At 35.3% G+C, this 19,078-nt stretch overlaps 2 protein-coding genes across 2 annotated transcripts in view; one reads left to right on the top strand and one right to left on the bottom strand.

The window, feature by feature from the left end:
• Positions 1-19,078, top strand: part of LOC136032699 (girdin-like) — a 149,073-nt gene that overhangs the window by 105,611 nt on the left and 24,384 nt on the right. The window lies entirely within an intron of this gene.
• Positions 1-19,078, bottom strand: part of LOC136033359 (vitellogenin-like) — a 71,572-nt gene that overhangs the window by 42,482 nt on the left and 10,012 nt on the right. Inside the window, exon 2 of the mRNA XM_065714151.1 lies at positions 11,887-11,957. Coding sequence (XP_065570223.1) covers positions 11,887-11,957 — 71 coding nt within the window. The remainder of the gene's footprint in view (positions 1-11,886; positions 11,958-19,078) is intronic.

Genomic DNA, 19,078 nt, shown 5'->3' with positions numbered 1-19,078 from the left:
CGTCTGATCAAAACTAAGAGAAAGCCATTTAGCCAAAAAAAAATTAGTATACTAATTTCATTTCAATAATTTATGTGCGGAGAGCCAAAATCAAACATGCATTAATTCAAAAACGTTCAGAAATTAAATAAAAAAAAACTAGTTTTTTTAACTGAAAGTAAGGAGCGACATTAAAACTTAAAACGAACAGAAATTACTCCGTATATGAAATGGGTTGTCCCCTCCGCAGTCCCACGCTCTTTACGCTAAAGTTCTTAATTGTTTTAAAAAGTAGAATTGTGGCAAAGAGTCAACCTTTAGCGTAAAGAGCGTGGGACTGCGGAGGGGACAACCCATTTCATATACGGAGTAATTTCTGTTCGTTTTAAGTTTTAAAGTCGCTCCTTACTTTCAGTTAAAAAAACTAGTTTTTTTTATTTAATTCCAACCAAAAGCAAAGGCTGTTATTAAGAGGTCAAAAGAACATATATTATATTGCCTCATATGATACATATCATATGTTGCCCTGCAAAACTCTGTGACTGAGAATGAAGGGAGACAGAAAAAAAAAAAAAAAACAAGAATAAAACCCCAACAACAAAACATACACACTCAAAGGGAAAATTAGGAGCAACCCTTAACCACAGACTACTTGCCGAATACCAAGCCAGAGCAAATTTCTTAGCTCTTAACCAATTGATAGAAGTTATGTACATTACCTGGTCAGTCTCCTTGATACTGTATATAAACTATATGACGAGCCAGATCTGGCTCCATCTCCTTTTAATTGACCTCCAAAAGGCTTTTGATCTTGTTGGTCATTAGATAAAAAAAAGTTTTTTTTTAACTAAAAGTAAGGAGCGACATCAAGACTTAAAACGAACAGAAATTATTCCGCATGTGAAAGGAGCTGTCACCTCCTCAACACCCCGCTCTTTGCGCTAAAGTTTGAATTTTCCTCACAACTCTAATTTATAAAACAATAAAAAACTCTAGCGTAAAGAGCGGGGCGTTAACGAGGGGACAGCCTCTATCATATACGAAATAATTTCTGTCCGTTTTAAGTCTTGATGTCGCTCCTTACATTCAGTTAAAAAAATTGTTGTTTTTTTTTTTTACTTAATTTCTAAACGTTTTTCAATTAATACAGGTTTTGAATTAGAGTCACCGAGAATGAATAATTAAAACGAAACTAGCACATCAATTTTACTTTCTTTAACTAATAATAACCTTATAATAATCTCAGTTTGATTTTTGTTCCAGTTGTTTAAGAATGACTCCTGGATCACGCAGGCTATTTAATAACCTCTTTTAAAAGTTAAAAAAGAAACTTTAGCGTAAGAGCGAGCTATTGAGGAGAGGCAACCCATCTCGTTACCGTAATAATTTCTGTTCGTTTTAAGTTTTAATATTGTTTCTTACTTTCAGTTGAGAAAACTTGTTTTTTATTTAATTACTGATCGTTTTTTAAATAATGTCGGGAAATCCAACTCCCCCTCAATGGAAAATTCCTTTCCCCCACGAGAAATTTCTCCATGGAAAGATTATCCCCCGTAACTTAAATTAGCGATATTTGCGAAACTAATTTTGTAAGGCATAGTGACAAAACAGCCAAAGAGGTCGAAACTATTTTTATGAAAATTAAAGTCAAAAGTTGAACAATTCTCAAATGACTGAAATGAATGATAGAAAAGATCTTTAAAAGATATACGTAATAATTTATGTTCGTTTTAAGTTTTAATGTTATTTCTTACTTTCAGTTGAAAAAAAAATTGTTTTTTTTATTTAATCAAACAGTTCGTGGTAACGAACTGTAGTAAGGAGCGACCCGGCTCAATAGTAAACAAAACTCTAAAAAACGGAATTTCGATACTAAAAGATATATCAAAAGAATCGGATTTTTATGCTGATTTTAAATATATAAGTTTCATCAAATTTAGTCTTTGTCATAAAAAGTTACGAGCCTGAGAAAATTTGCCTTATTTTGGAAAATAGGGGGTAACACCCCCTAAAAGTCATAGGATCTTAACGAAAATAAGACCATCGCATTCAGCGTATCAGAGAACCCTATAGAAAAAATTCCAAGGTCCAATCTACAAAAATGTGGAATTTCGTATTTTTTGCCAGAAGACAAATCACAGGTGCGTGTTTATTTCTTTTTTGTTTTTTTTCCCCCAGGGGTCATCGTATCGACCAAGTGGTCCTAGAGTGTTGCAAGAGGGCTCATTCTAACGGAAATGAAAAGTTCTAGTGCCCTTTTTAAGTGACCAAAAAATTGGAGGGCACCTAGGCCCCCTCCCACGCTCATTTTTTTCCCAAAGTCAACGGATCAAAATTTTGAGATAGCCATTTTGTTCCGCATAGTCGAAAACCATAATAACTATGTCTTTGGGGATGACTTACCCCCCACAGTCCCTGGGGGAGGGGCTGCAAGTTACAAACTTTGACCAATGTTTACATACAGTAATGGTTACTGGGAAGTGTACCGACGTTATCAGGGGGATTTTTTTGGTTTGGGTGTGGGGTTCAGGGGAGGCGGCTATATGGGAGGATCTTTCCTTGGAGGAGTATTTCATGGGGGAAGAGAAATTCAATGAAAAGGGCGCAGGACTTTCTAGCATTACTATAAAAAAACAAGAGCTAAGAGCTCATATGGCACTTTTGACGAGGTCGGAAGAGCCGAGAGCTCATATGGTACGAGGTCGGAAGAGCCAAGAGCTCATTTGGACGAGGTCGGAAGAGCCAAGAGCCAAGAGCTCATTTGGCACTTGTGAGAAGGTCAGAACCTAAAGTTAAACTTTATAGCACAAGATCCTTCTAAATATCAAATTTCATTAAGATCTGGTCACCCTTTCGTAAGTTACAAATACCTCAATTTTCAAAATTACCTCCCCCCTCCCAATTCCACCAAAGAGAGCAGATCCGGTCCAGTTATGTCAGTCACGTATCTTAGACAGGTTTCTATTCTTCCCATCCAGTTTCATCCTGATCTCACCGCTTTAAGTATTTTCTAAGATTTCCGGTCCCCCCAACTGCCCCCCCCCCCAATTACGTTTGATCCGGTTGAGATTTAAAATAAGATATCAGAGTTACGAGGTCCTTCTAAATATGAAGTTTCATGAAGATCCGATCACTCCTTCGTAAGTTAAAAATACGTTATTTTTCTTATTTTTCAGAATTACCCCCCCCCCCCCCGCAATTGAGCGGATTCGTTCCAATTATGTAAATTACGTATGCAAGACTTTTGCTTATTTTTCCAACCAAGTTTCATCCCAATCCTTCCAATCTAAGGGTTTCCCATCATTTTAGGTCTCCCCACCCCAAACTTCCCCCAATGTCACCAGATCCGGTCAGGATTTAAAATAAGAGCTTTGAGCCACGATATCCTTCTAAAAATCAAATTTAATGGAGATCCAATCACCCATTCGTAAGTTAAAAATACCTCATTTTTTCTAATTTTTCAGAATTAACCCCCCCCCCCCCCCCAACTACCCAAAAGAGAGCGGATCCGTTCCGTTTATGTCAATCATCTATCTAGGACTTGTGTTTATTTTTCCCACCATGTTTCATCCCGATCCCTCCACTCTAAGTGTTTTCCAAGTTTTAGGTTTCCCCCTCCCAACTCCTCGCCCCCATCACCAGATCCGGTCGGGATTTAAAATAAGAGCTCGAAGACACGATATCCTTCTAAACATCAAATTTCATTGAGATCCGATCACCCGTTCGTAAGTTGAAAATACCTCATTTTTCTAATTTTTAAGACTTACTCCCCCCTCCCAACTACCCCAAAGAGAGCAAATAAGTTCCGATTATGTCAATCATGTATCTGGGACTTGCGCTTATTTTTCCCATCAAGTTTCATCCCGATCCCTCTACTCTAAGTGTTTTCCAAGATTTTAGGTTTCCCCCCTCCAACTCCCCCCAATGTCATCAGACCCAGTCGGGATTTAAAATAAGAGCTCTGAGACACAATATCATTCCAAACATCAAATTTCATTAAGATCCAATCACCCGCTCATAAGTTAAAAATACTTCATTTTTTCTATTTTTCCGAATTAACCGGCCCCTTCTCCCCCCCCAGATGGTCAAATCGGGAAAACGACTATTTCTAATTTAATCTGGTCCGGTCCCTGATACGCTTGCCAAATTTCATCGTCCTAGCTTACCTGGAAGTGCCTAAAGTAGCAAAACCGGGACCGACAGACCGACAGACAGACAGAATTGGCGACTGCTATATGTCACTTGGTTAATACCAAGTGCCATAAAAACAATGAAAATATAAACATGAAAAAGTTTTTTCAATTGAAAGTAAGGAGAAGCATTAAAACTTAAAACGAACAGAGATTATTACGCATATGAAGGGTTCTAAAAATACTTTAGCATAAAGAGCGAGGTATTTAGGAGGAGATAAATACTTCGCTTTTTATGCTAAATTTTTTTTAGATAATTTCAACTATTTATTCTACGGCCTTTCTGATTCAGGGGTCATTCTTAAAGAATTGGGATAAAACGTAACGTAAGTTATGTACGTTTGTTACGTAAGTTAATTCTTAAGTTACGTTTTTTTTTACTAATAAAAACGTTCGTTAAAAATTAAAAGATCTAGTTGCCTTTTTGAGTAACCGAAAAATTGGGGGGCAACTAGACCTCCTTCCCCACCCCTTATTTCTCAAAATCGTCTGATCAAAACTAAGAGAAAGCCATTTAGCCAAAAAAAGAATTAATATGCAAATTTCATTTTAGTAATTTATGTACGGAGAGCCAAAATCAGACATGCATTAATTCAAAAACTTTCAGAAATTAAATAAAAAAACAAGTTTTTTTTAATGAAAGTAAGGAGCGACATTAAAACTTAAAACGAACAGAAATTACTCCGTATATGAAAGGGGCTTTTCCTCCTCGACACCCCGCTCCTTGCGCTAAAGTTTGATTCTTTCTCACACCTCTACTTTTTAAAACAATAAAAAACTTTAGCGTAAGGAGCGGGGTGTCGAGGAGGAAAAGCCCCTTTCATATACGGAGTAATTTCTGTTCGTTTTAAGTTTTAATGTCGCTCCTTACTTTCATTAAAAAAACTTTTTTTTTTTATTTAATAACAACCAAGAGCCGAAGACATATAATGTCTTTGGTTTATTATCATATAAAAATCATAGTTATGAAGCTGCTTAAGGTAGAATTAAATGCTAAGATCGGCTGGAAAATAACACAAACAAAATATTGCCTATATCGGCCATTATTTAACAAAATTCGAGCTTAAGCGTAAAGAGGGGGTTTGCCCACTCGTCAATACCTTGCTCTTTACACTAAAGTTCGAATTTTATTCCAATTCTTTAAGAATGACCCCTGAATCACAAAGGCCGTTTATTTAGAATAAATAGGTCTTTTGAAATAACTAAAAATACTTTGGCGTCAAGAGCGAGGGATTGACGAGGGGACGAATCTCCACTTATGCTGTAATCCCCCCTGAAAACCTCTGTATACTTCCAAATAACCAATACTAGACTATATGAAAACAATGAGCAAAGTTCATAACTTGCAGCCCTTCCCTCGGAGACTGTGGGGGATTAAGTCGTTCTAAACACATAGTTATTAGGTATTTCGACTCTGCTGAACAAAATAGCTATCTCAAAATTTTGATCCGGTGACTTTGGGAAAAATGAGCGTGGGAGGGGACCTAGTTGCCCTCTAATTTATTGGTCACTTAAAAAGGGCACTAGAACTTTTAAATTCCGCTCGAATGAGCCCTCTCGCGGAATTCTAGGACTACTGGGTTGATACGATCATTCCTGGGGAAAAAACAAACAAAAAAACAAATTAACACCCATCCGTGATATTCTGGCAAAAAGTACAAAATCCCACATTTGTGCAGGTAGGAGCTTGAAACCTCTAAAATAAAATTCTCTGATATGCTGAATCTAATGGTGTGATGTTCATTAAGATTCTATGCCTTTTAGGGGTTGCTCCCCTCTTTTTTGGAAAATAAGCACATTTTCTGAGGCTCGTAACTTTTGATGGGTAGGACTAAACTTGATAAAACTTATATATTTAAAATCAGCATAAAAATCCAATTCTTTTAATGTGTCTATTGGTATCGAAGTTCCGTCTTTTAGAGTTTCGGTTACTATTGAGTCGGGTCGCTCCTTACTTAAAGTTCGGTACCACGAACTGTTCGATCACATTTTAGTTGAAAAATTGCTGAACGAATTTAAAGTACCTCATTTTCTAGTCAATATTATTGCATCGTTTCTGTCTGATGGGAGTCAAGTTTTTAAAGTACAAAAATGTTTATTCTGATTCACTCCCTATTTCGTGCGGAGTTCCGCAGGGTACGCTTTTAGATCCTTTACTATTTTTAGTAATAATTCACAATCTTGGTAATGAATCAGCTGATCGATGGAAGTTTGTGAATGACATTTAATTGCTCGAAAAGCGCAGAAAAAATATTAAGAGCAGTGCAATGGCAATTCTCGAAGACGCTGCAAGGGAAGCAATCCAGTCGAAAATGGAAGTCAATTTCCATAAATATAATATTATGACCCTTAGGTTTCGTAAATCAAAGCCATCATTTACAAGACCACTACCTAATGAAATAACCACAACAAAAAATAAACTCTTAGGAGCGACACTGACTAGCGATTTAAAATGGGAGGCCCACATTTTGCTCTAAACAGGCTAGTGCATCTCTGTCTCTCCTTAAGCTATTTGCTAAATTTGCATGTCCGAAAGCACATATCCTCCGGCTTTACATATCTTTTATCCGTCCACTTCTTGAGTATGCTTGCCCCTTGTGGCATTTTGGCCTTACGGTGGATCAGTCCGATAGGGTAGAAATCATCCAGAAGAGAGCCGTGAGAATTATTTATGGTCAGGGCAAAGTAACTTACATTCTCCTTCTCAAGGAATTCCACCTCCCTACTTCGGCAGCCCGACGTGTTACTCTTTGCACTAATCTTGGGAATAATCTGCGTCGTAATCCACGCTTTCAATGCATACTCCAAGCCCCTTATTACCCATCAAAGCCCCATTTCCCTCGATCAAAAGCACAACAAATCCCGGTTCTGAATCCTATTAATGCAAGAATTGAGCGATACAGAAAGAGCTTGGTGCCATCATTCGTCGAAATCATAAATAAATGAAAATTGTAATATATCATATTAATGTGTCATGTGTATTGTTAATGTATCAGTTTGGTTGTTTCATTTTTATTTGACAGGCCAGTTGGGCTCATCGCTGTATGTTTTTATGATGTACTTATGTTTTTTTTTTTTTTTTTTTTCATAGAATGTAGGCTACCTGGCAGAAAGCAACAAGTTCGGCAGTTTGATGTTATGAGAGTTTTCTAGTTAATAAAAGTGTCATTCATAAAGTATCATTCGTTTCCTGAGATCAGCAGGCAAGTTACCAGATGTAATCAAACCAGTTTCTTAAGTTTATTAAATCAAACAGTTCGTGGTAACGAACTGTACCAACAGTAACGGTAACGAACGGTAATGAACTGTAGTAAGGAACAACCCGGCTCAATAGTAACCAAACTCTAAAAAATGGAATTTTGATACCAATAGTTACATCAAAAGAATCGCATTTTAATGCTGATTTTAAATATATAAGTTTCATCAAGATCAGTTATACCCATCGAAAGTTAAGAGCCTGAGAAAATTTGCCTCATTTTAAAAAATAGGGGGAAACACCCCCTAAAAGTCATACAATCTTAACGAAAATCACACCATCAGATTCAGCGTATCAGAGAACTTTATTGCGGAAGTTTCAAGCTCCTATCTACAAAAATGTGGAATTTCGCATTTTTTGCCTGAAGACAGATCACGGATGCGTGTTTATTTTATTTTTTTTTTTTTTTTTTTTTTTTTCCCAGGGGTGATCGTATCGACTGAGTGGTCCTAGAATGTCGCGAGAGGGCTCATTCTAACGGAAATGAAAAGTTCTAGTGCCCTTTTTAAGTGACCAAAAAAATTGGAGGGCACCTACGTCCCCTCCCACACTCATTTTTTCCCAAAAGTCACCGGATCAAAATTCTGAGATAGCCATTTTATTCACCATAGTCGAAAAACCTAATAACTATGTCTTTAGGGACGACTTACTCCCCCGCAGTCCCCGTGGGAGGGGCTGCAAGTTACAAACTTTGACCTGTGTTTACATATAGTAATGGTTACTGCGAAGTGTACAGACGTTTTCAGGGGGATTTTTTTGGCTCAACAGGGAGAGTTGAGGAGGGGGGTACGTGGGAGGATATTTCCATTGAGGAAGTTTTCATGGGGGAAGAGAAATTTCAATGAAGGGGGCGCGGGATTTTCTAGCATTATTTGAAAAAACAATGAAAAAATAAATATAAAAAGTTTTTTTCTACTGAAAGTAAAGAGCAGCATTAAAACTTAAAACGAACAAAAATTATTACGCACCTCCTCGTTATACCTCACTCTTTACGCTAAAGTATTTTAAGTAATTTCAATTATTTATTCTACGGCCTTTGTGATTCAGAGTGTGATTTAAGTTCTAAAGCTTAAAGCTCAAAGTCACTATAGCTTAAATGGGATATTTAAGCTTTAGTGTAAAGAGCCAGGTATCGACGACGGTTGAGCCCCCTCATATACGCAATAAAAACATACGAATATAGAAGTTCGTTACGTAAGTTAATTCGTAAGTTACGTATAATTTTTACCAATGAAAACGTTTGTAAAAAATTATAAGTTTTAATTGCCTTTTTAAGTAATCAAAAAATTGGAGGGGGACTTGGCCTCCTCCTTCAATCCTTTTTTCTCAAAGTCTTCCGATAATTGCAATTAATTAATATGCAAATTTTGTTTTAATTATTTATGTGCGGAGAGCCAAGATCTAAACATGCATTAATTCAAAAACGTCCAGAAATTAAATGGAAAAAACAAGTTTTTTTAAATGAAAGTAAGGAGCAACATTAAAACTTATAACGAACAGAAATTACTCCGTATATGACAGGGGCTTTTCCTCCTCAACGCCCCGCTCTTTACGCTAAAGTTTCTTACTGTTTTAAAAAGTAGAGTTAAGAGAAAGAGTCAAGCTTTAGCGTAAAGAGCGGGACGTTGAGGAGGAAAAGATCCTGTCATATATGGAGTAATTTCTGTTCGTTTTAAGTTTTAATGTTGCTCCTTACTTTCATTTAAAAAAACTTGTTTTTTTTCTATTTAATAAAAAAAAACAAGTTTTATTTTTAACTGAAAGTAAGGAGCGACATTAAAACTTAAAACGAACAGAAATTACTCCGTGTATAAAAGGGGCTGTTCCCTCCTCAGCCTCCCGCTCTTTGCGCTAAAGTTTGACTCTTTCTCTCAGTACTACTTTATAGAACAGTAAATAACTTTAGCGTAAAGAGCGGGACGTTGAGGAGGGAACAACCCCTTTCAAACACAGAATAATTTCTGTTCGTTTCAAGTTTTAATGTCGCTCCTTACTTTCAGTTAAAATAACTTGTTTTTTTTTATTTAATTTCTGAACGTTTTTGAACTAATGCATGTTTGATTTTGGCTCTCCACAAATAAATAATTAAAACCAAATTTGGGTATCATTTTTTTTTTTTGCTAAATGGCTTTCTCTTAGTATTGATCAGACGATTTTGAGAAAAAGGGTGGGGGAGGAGGCCTAGTTCCCCTCATATTTTTCGGTTGCTTAAAGAGGCAACTAGAATTTTTATTTTTTAACAAACGTTTTTATCAGTAAAAAATATACGTAACTTACAAATTAACTTACGTAACGAACTTCTATATTCGTATATTTTTATTATGTATATGAGGGGGTTTGCCCCCTCGTTAATACCTCGCTCTTTACACTAAAGCTTTAATTTTTTTTTTCCCAGTTTTGACCCCTGAATCACAAAGGCTGTAGAATAAATAGTTGAAATTACTAAAAATACTTTAGCGTAAAGAGCGAGGTATTTAGGACAAGATGAACCCCCCATATGCGTAATAATCTCTGTTCGTTTTAAGTTTTAATGCTGGTCCTTACTTTCAGAGGAAAAAACTTGATCATATTTACTTTTTCATTGTTTTTTTTTAATAATACTAGAAAATCCTGTGCCCCCTTCATGGAATTTCTCTTCTTCCATGACAAATTCCTCCAAGGGAAGATCATCCAACGTAGCCCCTCCCCTCAACCCCCCCCCCCAACCAAAAAATCCCCTGAAAAGGCCTGTACACTTCCAAATAACCGTTACTGTATGTAAACGCTGGTCGAAGTTTGTAACTTGCAGCCCCTCCAACGGAGACTGTGGGGAGTAAGTTAGCGCCAAAGACATAGTTATCATGTTTTTCGATTATGCTGAACGAATTGGCTCTCTCAAAATATTGATCCGTTGACTTTGGGAAAAAATGAGCGTAGGAGGGGGCATAGGTGCACTCCAATTTTTTTGGTCACTTAAAAAGGGCACTAGAACTTTTAATTTCCTTTAGGATGAGCCCTCTCGCGACATTCTAGAACCACTTGGTCGATACGATTACCCCTGGGGAAAAACAAAAAAACAAACAAATAAATTAACACGCACACCCGTAATCGGTCTTCTGGCAAAAAATACTAAGTTCCACATTTTTTTAGATAGGAGCTTGAAACTTCTACAGTAGGGTTCTCTGATACGCTGGATGCGATGGTGTGATTTTAGGATCCTAGGATCCAACGACTTTTAGGGGGTGTTCCCCCTACTTTTCAAAACAAGGAAAATTTTCTCAGGCTCGTAACTTTTGATGAGAAAGACTAAATTTGATGAAACTTATATATTTAAATTCAGCATAAAAATCCAATTCTTTTGATGTATCTATTAGTATCAAAATTTCGGTTTTTGGAGTTTCGTTTACTATTGAGCCGGGTTGCTCAGAATTTTCATCGATTTGATCGATCATGACCGATCAAAATTTTCGAAGTCTTGTTTGAGATTCTTACTGAAAGGCAAATATTTAGTATATATTGTTAGAACTTGTGATGGAATACTTTGAAGCTAATCAATTCCGTTCCTGTTAGAGATCAAATTTCATACCCATAAAGAAGAACAGAGAGCAGCATGATTAGGTAAATTCGACACTTTGTGCGTGGTGCCATATCACCACTTCAAAAGGGAATTTTCTTTATACTTCATACCATAGCACGTGAAAAACTTGTGAGTGGCTCACACTAAATTTACAGCAAATAAGCTGAAGGGTCCTTGAATCAGCTCTTCCATACTTTTAATCAGCCGCAAGTAATAGCTTTTCGTTGGTCTCCCTGACCATCACTCTATGCTCAGTGTTGCCAGATTGTGAAGTAATCTTCTAATTCACATAGCTTTTGAACATACCTTTCCAGCTTGACTCAGAGATATCAACTGGATTGGAGATACAAGAAGTAAAAATTAAAACAGCTAAAATTCACCACAAGTAAGCTCCAACGAGTAATGGCCTGACTCTTGAGATAGGCTTCTTGGACCACTTTTGGAGGAGGTTTCCCTTAAGATGAGTGGACGTATTCTTAAATCCGTAGCTGCTTACAGAACAAAAGTCACAAGCAATATTTCAGTCAGATTGTTTGCGCAGCAATGTCAAACACTTAGATGTACTTACTGGAAATACTTACTAGATATATTTAATAGAAATACTTAGATATTACATATTTAGAATACTTGGAATTTTTTAGAAGACACAAATTTTATAGGATATTAAAAATATTGGCAAAGTTATCAACTAGAAAGTAAATATAACACAAAAAAGGATGTTCTGGCTTGTGATAAGATCTGTATCCTTAGGATCCCTAAGAGTCCCCGGGATACAGTGAGATCAATTTGAAAAGGTTAGAACAATTATTGGTTTAATTAATGAAAAAAAACTTTTTAGGGAAACTTCATGGTTTTAAGAATTAATTAAGATTAAGGAACTTAATTGAACTACCCTTTTTACTTACATCTATAAGTAAGCCCTCTTGGCATTGACTTGTAGCTTCTGCTTTTACCAAATCTACTGCATGTCCTGCACCTAAAATAAGTTCAAAAATAAGCAAAAAACTTTGATAGGCATAAAAAATAATTCTATGTTAAAATTAACATATAGATTTAGACATTAGTTTCTAACCCATGGTAAATACTTTAGAAAACCCATCACATGGTGAAAAGGTTATTACCTAGAATTAAAGGTAAGCCTTAAAGAAAAAATTGAGTTAATACCAAAATAAGACTAACAGAAGTAAATTACAGTCACAGTAAATAATTAAAAAGTCATCAAATATATAGTAAATACATGATGTAGTAAAGAATTATAGTCAAATTTTGGTGGAATTTGAGCTCATATAACTGGAAGAAGGAGAATTCTTGGAAACCTTAAAGTTGAAATGTCAAAATGTTGGGTTTTGAAAATTGAGGGAAAATTAAAATAAAACATGCAATTTCCGAAACTTCCAATTATATAGTAAAGAATTTCGTCAATTTTGCCCTCTAAAGACTTTAAATGCCTCTAAAGACTTTAAATCCCTCTTAAGACTATAAATCCCTCTAAAGACTTTAGCAATGCTTTTTTTAGGTTTGGTTTGTACATCTTAAAAAAAAATCTAGCATTGATTCATGGCTTGTATATACAGATGTTTAATGGGTCGCATTACAAGAGACAGAACACACAAACTACGAATAACATTGGATCATTTATTCGAAAATGTATACTTTCCAGCCCAATTATGCTTTCTAACTTTTAGGGGATGGAGAGGATAGGTTTTTTCCCCTTCTACTTCTAATTTATGGGCCCAAACTTTAAATGATTAAAAATTAAGGCAATAACCTTTAATAGGCAAAAAAAGTTACGCAAATGTTTATACATTATTTACTACACTTATTAGAAATTATTGGGTTTTTTTTATTCTGAACTTGTACATACTAAGGGAATTATATTCTAGAATTAATTTATCGCTTATTTACACAGCTTTTTAATCGGTTGCATTACAAAAGATGGAAAGCCCAGAATAACAGTTGAAATTTGTATGATCATATAAAAATAAATGCTATCCGCCACACTTCTTTGTGTTGATTATTAGCTTCTGTCATTTTCTTTTTTACCATGTCTGCTCATGCTACCATATCTGGAGTCTTAAAATATACAAAAGAAATTCTGTTTTCAACAACCTTTCTAATAGTGCACTTGCACATCTGGAGGTTTTAAACAGTGCAGTGAGCAGATTGATCAGCAGATTGATCAAAAAATGATATTGTATATTTTTATAATTACTCATCTACAAAGCCAATCAAACAGTTCGTGGTAACGAACTGTAGTAAGGAGCGACCCGGCTCAATAGTAACCGAAACTCTAAAAAAAATGGAATTTTGATACCAATAGTTACATCAAAAGAATCGCATTTAATGCTGATTTTAAATATATAAGTTTCATCGAGATCAGTTATACCCATCAAAAGTTACGAGCATTTGCCTCAAAATTTGCCTCATTTTAGAAAATAGGGAGAAACACCCCATAAAAGTCATGCAATCTTAACGAAAATCACAGCATCAGATTAAGCGTATCAGAGAACCATATTGTAGAAGTTTCAAGCTCCTATCTACAAAAATGTGGAATTTTGTATTTTTTGCCAGAAGGCAGATCACGGATGCGTGTTTATTTGTTTGTTTGTTTCTTTCTTTTTTCCCAGGGGTGATCGTATCGACTGAGTGGTCCTAGAATTTCGCGAGAGGGCTCATTCTAATGGAAATTAAAAGTTCTAGAGCAATTTTCAAGTGACCAAAAAAAAATGGAGGGCACCTAGGCCCCCTCCCACGCTCATTTTTTCCCAAAAGTCACTGGATCAAAATTCTGGGATAGCCATTTTATCCACCATAGCCAAAAAACCTAATAACTATGTCTTTAGGGACGACTTACTCCCCCGCAGTTCCCGTGGGAGGGGCTACAAGTTACAAACTTTGACCTGTGTCTACATATAGTAATGGTTACTGGGAAGTGTCCAGACGTTTTCAGGGGGATTATTTTGGTTTAGGGGGAGAATTGAGGGGGGGGGTATGTGGGAGGATATTTTCATGGAGACACTTCTCATGGGGGAAGAAAAATTTCAATGAAGGGGGCGCAGGATTTTCTAGCATTATTTGAAAAAACAATGCAAAATAAATTTGAAAAGTTTTTTCTACTGAAATTAATGAGCAGCATTAAAACTTAAAACGAACAAAAATTATTACGCATATGAGGGGTTTACCTCCTCGTTATACCTCACTCTTTACGCTAAAGTATTTTTAGTAATTTCAACTATTTATTCTACGGCCTTTGTGATTCAGAGGTCATTCTTAGGGAATTGGAACAAAATCTTAGCTTTAGTGTAAAGAGCGAGGTATCGGCGAGGGTTGAACCCCCTCATATACGCAATAAAAACATACGAATATAGAAGTTCGTTACGTAAGTTAATCGTAAGTTACGTATATTTTTTACCAATGAAAACGTTAGTAAAAAATTAAAAGTTCTAGTTGCTTTTTTAAGTAATCAAAAACTTTAGGGCAAATAGGCCTCCTCCCTCGCTCCTTTTTTTTCAAAATCTTCCGATTAATTGCAATTAATTAATATGCAAATTTCGTTTTAATTATTTATGTGCGGAGAGCCAAGATCAAGACATGCATTAGTTCAAAAACGTCCAGAAATTAAATAAAAAAACAAGTTTTTTAAATGAAAGTAAGGAGCAACATTAAAACTTAAAACGAACAGAAATTACCCCGTATATGAAAGGGGCTTTTCCTCCTCAACGCCCCGCTCTTTACGCTAAAGTTTCTTACTGTTTTAAAAATATAGTTAAGAGAAAGAGTCAAACTTTAGCGTACAGAGCGAGGCGCTGAGGAGGAAAAACCCCTTTCATATACAGAGTAATTCCTGTTCGTTTTAAGTTTTAATATTGCTCCTAACTTTCATTTAAAAAAAACTTGTTTTTTTTTTATTTAATAAGGGTTAAGACCAAACTAAGTAATGCAGAGGGGCACACTATAAAGTGTTAAAGGCTATAAGCACTGAACAAAAAAGAATGTTAATTAGCCTATATCGTTTATTGGCTGCAGGACAGGAATATATCAAAACAGCATGAATATTCCTACATTCAAGAAGCAGTTGGGACGCAGGTTTTAGATTTGAAATGGATATTCTCAAATCTTCCATCCCTGGCTTAGGGCTAAAGGTGGTCTTTTGGCTAAGGGTAGTCATTTGAAAACTTCAGGACATTGAAATAAATCAAAAGAAACGGATTGTATCCAAGTTGTCGAAAGGGCGTATCTGCAATACCCTAGGAGCGGCTTAGGGTATTAGGTTTAAACTTTCAAGGAATGTTTAACTAAACCAAAAGACACTCCGTGCATCCACGCTGTCAAAAGACCGTATCTGCAATATACTATGAAACAGCTAAGGGTATTAAATAAAAACTTTCAGAGATTATCCAGGGTCAGAGTTTGAACTAAATCAAACAACACTATGTACATCCAGGTTGTCAATTCAATTTTTTTCAATTCAATTCGCTTATTAACAAAAAAAAAAACAAATCACACACTATAAACTAACTACACCCTAAGAGAGCACTGCCCGTAACGGGTGACAGTATTCATTCAATCATCAAGAATAGAATTATAAGGTAAGAAGAGAAAAGAAGAAGAAGGGAAAAGAAAAGAAAACAAACGTAAATTAATAAAACAAAACATAGAGAACTATCGGTAAAAGAAATTGGGATCTAATTCGATGTTTTCCATTAAGAAGCTTTTAATCTTACTTTTGAACTGGTTTGATTGGTAGGCTATCATCATTTCTCAAAGTATTTGGCAAATAATTCCATATTTTCGGTCCGGTAAATCTAATTGAAAAACCAGATGACGTGAGACGTCTCGTTTCTGTAACTAGTTGCGATGCATGCCGAGTATCATGTTGGTGAATTTCATCATTCCTTCGAATAACTGACATAAACGACTCAGGTGCGGTATTTGTGCTTACTTTATATAAAGTTTCGGCAATCTTTTTTTCTCGAAGTCGAGCCACATTTAATATCTTAAGTCTTATCAAAAACGCCTTCACACTCTGACGAGGCTCAAGCTTGCAAATTGCACGTATAGCTTTATTCTGAAGAATTTGAACTTGCTTCCATTCTGACTTATAATTTGAAGCCCAAATGCTTATTCCATATAAAAGATATGAGTGGAATAGACTAAAATATAGGATCAGTAATATTTTATGGGGAAAAATAAATTTCAGTCTATGGAGAATACCAACAGCTCTTGACAGCTTCATACAAAGAAATTTAACGTTGATTGCCCAATCCAGCTTTTCATCAATTATTATACCTAAATATTTAATGTGGTCAACTCTTTCACTTTTTTCGTGGTCTGCCGTATTTATCTTGCTATCGTAAGCTGGGTCATTTCCATGTTTAAAAATGATATACTTCGTCTTTTTGTATTAAGGGAAAGCAACCGCTCTTCAAAGAATTCGGTTGCTGCCTGGAGGCAAACTTCAGCGTATGTAATTAGTTGCTCACGGTTTTTATGTGTTAGAAATAGTACTGTGTCGTCCGCAAAATTTATTATATATGCAAAGGGGATATCAGCCGAAAGTTCATTCACATAAATTAAAAAAAGTAATGGTCCAAGGACTGATCCCTGGGGCGCCCCACAAGTTACATCGAATGAATCTGATAAGATACCATTAGCAAGTATTTTACAACGTCTATTTGTTAAATATGACCGAATCCATTCAAGAACTGTCGACTTTATCCCATATCCTTCTAATGTTTCAAGATTGGATGTCAAAATCAACGCAATCAAAAGCTTTTGTTAAATCTAGAAAAATCGCCAGAGAATATAAACCATCCATCTTGCGCCGATTTTATATTCATTATAAGATCCGTAATTGCGAGTTCAGTGGATCTGTTTTTCCGAAATCCATATTGTTTATCAGAAAGAATTTTATTAGCTTCAAAGTATTCATATAGTCTTTTTGCAGCAAGCTTTTCATATATTTTCGAAAAAATTGGAAGTAAGCTAATTGGTCGATAGTTATCAATTACTGTTGGATCTCCTCCTTTAAAAAGTGGAATTAATTTGGATTCTTTTAGTTTGGTAGGGAAAATGTCTTCGTCAAGGCTTCTGTTTATAAGGACCGTAAGAGGCTCAATGATTGCTGTTTGTACTTTTCGTATTAGTTGCAAAGAAAGTCCATCTAGGCCCTTTGACCTTGTCCCTTTAATTTCACAAATGCATTTTTTTACTTCATCACATGTAACAGACGGAAATTTTTGCATTTCTGCCATTGTCTCTTGTTTCTTTAGTTTTGGAGGTGTTACCTGTGTCATTAGTTTTCTTTTTGATTTTGCATTCGACAGTTTATCTTTTATTTTTTGTCCCACAATTACAAAAAATGAACCAAGAAGACTTGAAATTTCTTCCGGTGATTTTATTGATTCTTTTTCACTTACTAGTTCTTTTATATGATGTATTTTTTCTGATTTATTTGGATCAATGACCGAATTAATTATTTGCCAGATTTTCCTGGGGTTCCCATTTGCATTTTTAAAACTCTTTTGAAAATATATTTCCTTTGCATTTCTTTTCAGCTGGTTTAACTTATTTCAATATTCTTTAAACTGTTGAAAATTCTCTTCAGACGGATCATTTAAATATTGTTTATAAAGAGTTTTGCGGTTGTTAACAGAAACGAGAAGTCCCCGTGTCATCCATGGTTTTCTGGGCAAATGCTTACGCTTTGGCTCCTTCAACACAGGACAGTGGTAATTATAACTGCTAGTAATTAAATCAATAAATGCCAAAAACGCTGAATCTGAATCAACGTGGGCTTGTCATGAGGGCATATACATACTACCTCTGGGATTGCAAAGGGTATTAAATTGAAACTTTTATGGTATATTCGGGGATATAGAGATGAATCTATAGACAGTATATGCATCCTGGTTGTCAAAATGGCGTATTTATAACATCTCAGAAGTGACCAAAGGTACAAAATTGAAACTTTCAGAGAATGTTGAACTGAATATAGAAACATTACGTTCACACAGGTTGTCAAAAAGGTTGATTGGAAACGTTGTAGAAATGGCTAAGGATATAAATTAACACCTAAAATAACATCAGCTGAAACTTTGAGGGAACATTAGACATGGGGTAAAGCGGATGATTTGGGGAGAGAGAGGGAATCTTACCAAGGTAAAAAAAAAATCGAAGAGAAATATGACTATGTTGATTCTTAATGCAAAATATCCTTTTTTATGCTGATCTGCTTGAAAATTGAGAACTTGAAGTCATCTCAACTAAATTTTCAGAGCCAGGAAAACCCATCTAGTGGTATTGATTTTTAACATTCTATTTTTACTTTTCAAATGACAGAATAGAACTTCTTACAATAAACAACCTCAAAAATATATTTTATATAAACAAACAAGCAGTTAACAGAAAATATAATACGATTATATAGTACGAAAATAATACGAAAATATATAGTGGTCAATCAATATTTGTCTATATTCAAGGTAGAGGCAGGATGTGGGTCAGAATGGCTTTAATTCTATGGAAGGCCAAAAATTATGCACGTTTTCAATCCATTTATTCGAATAGTATTATACTCTGTCCATCCATACAAAGCTTTACAGTAAAACGGTTAATAAGAATTGTTGTAAAATTTTAAATTATAAATGGTAGCGCCTAAGCCAAAATGCTAATTTTGAAGCGGAAAAGCTGAAAAAAAATTTCTTTCGTAAACCATTAAAACGACATTGTCAATTAAAAACAAGCAGAAATTAATTTAAAAAAACTTTTACCAAAAATGAAAATTTTCAATGAAGAGTAAAGAGCTACATTACACTAAAGACAAGCAAAAATAGAGTCAAATAATAATGAAAACTGAAAACGAGCCGTGTTTACCATAAACAGGAGCAGGGCTAAGCCCCCTAAGCCTTCTAAAAGCCCGGGTCTAATTTGTGGTTCAATCAAAATAAAATAAGTTCAGAACATTATCTTTTTATAATATAAATAAGTCCAAGGTCGTTGAGGCTTGTAGCTTTGCACAAGCTACAAGCAACAACAAAAATGTATTAAGAGTTTCCATGCATCATTAGTAGCAAAATACAAAATTATTATAATACA

Source organism: Artemia franciscana, chromosome 11, assembly GCF_032884065.1.
Source record: "Artemia franciscana chromosome 11, ASM3288406v1, whole genome shotgun sequence".
In the NCBI taxonomy this organism is placed as follows: domain Eukaryota; kingdom Metazoa; phylum Arthropoda; class Branchiopoda; order Anostraca; family Artemiidae; genus Artemia; species Artemia franciscana.
This window is presented reverse-complemented; position numbering and strand designations above follow the sequence as displayed.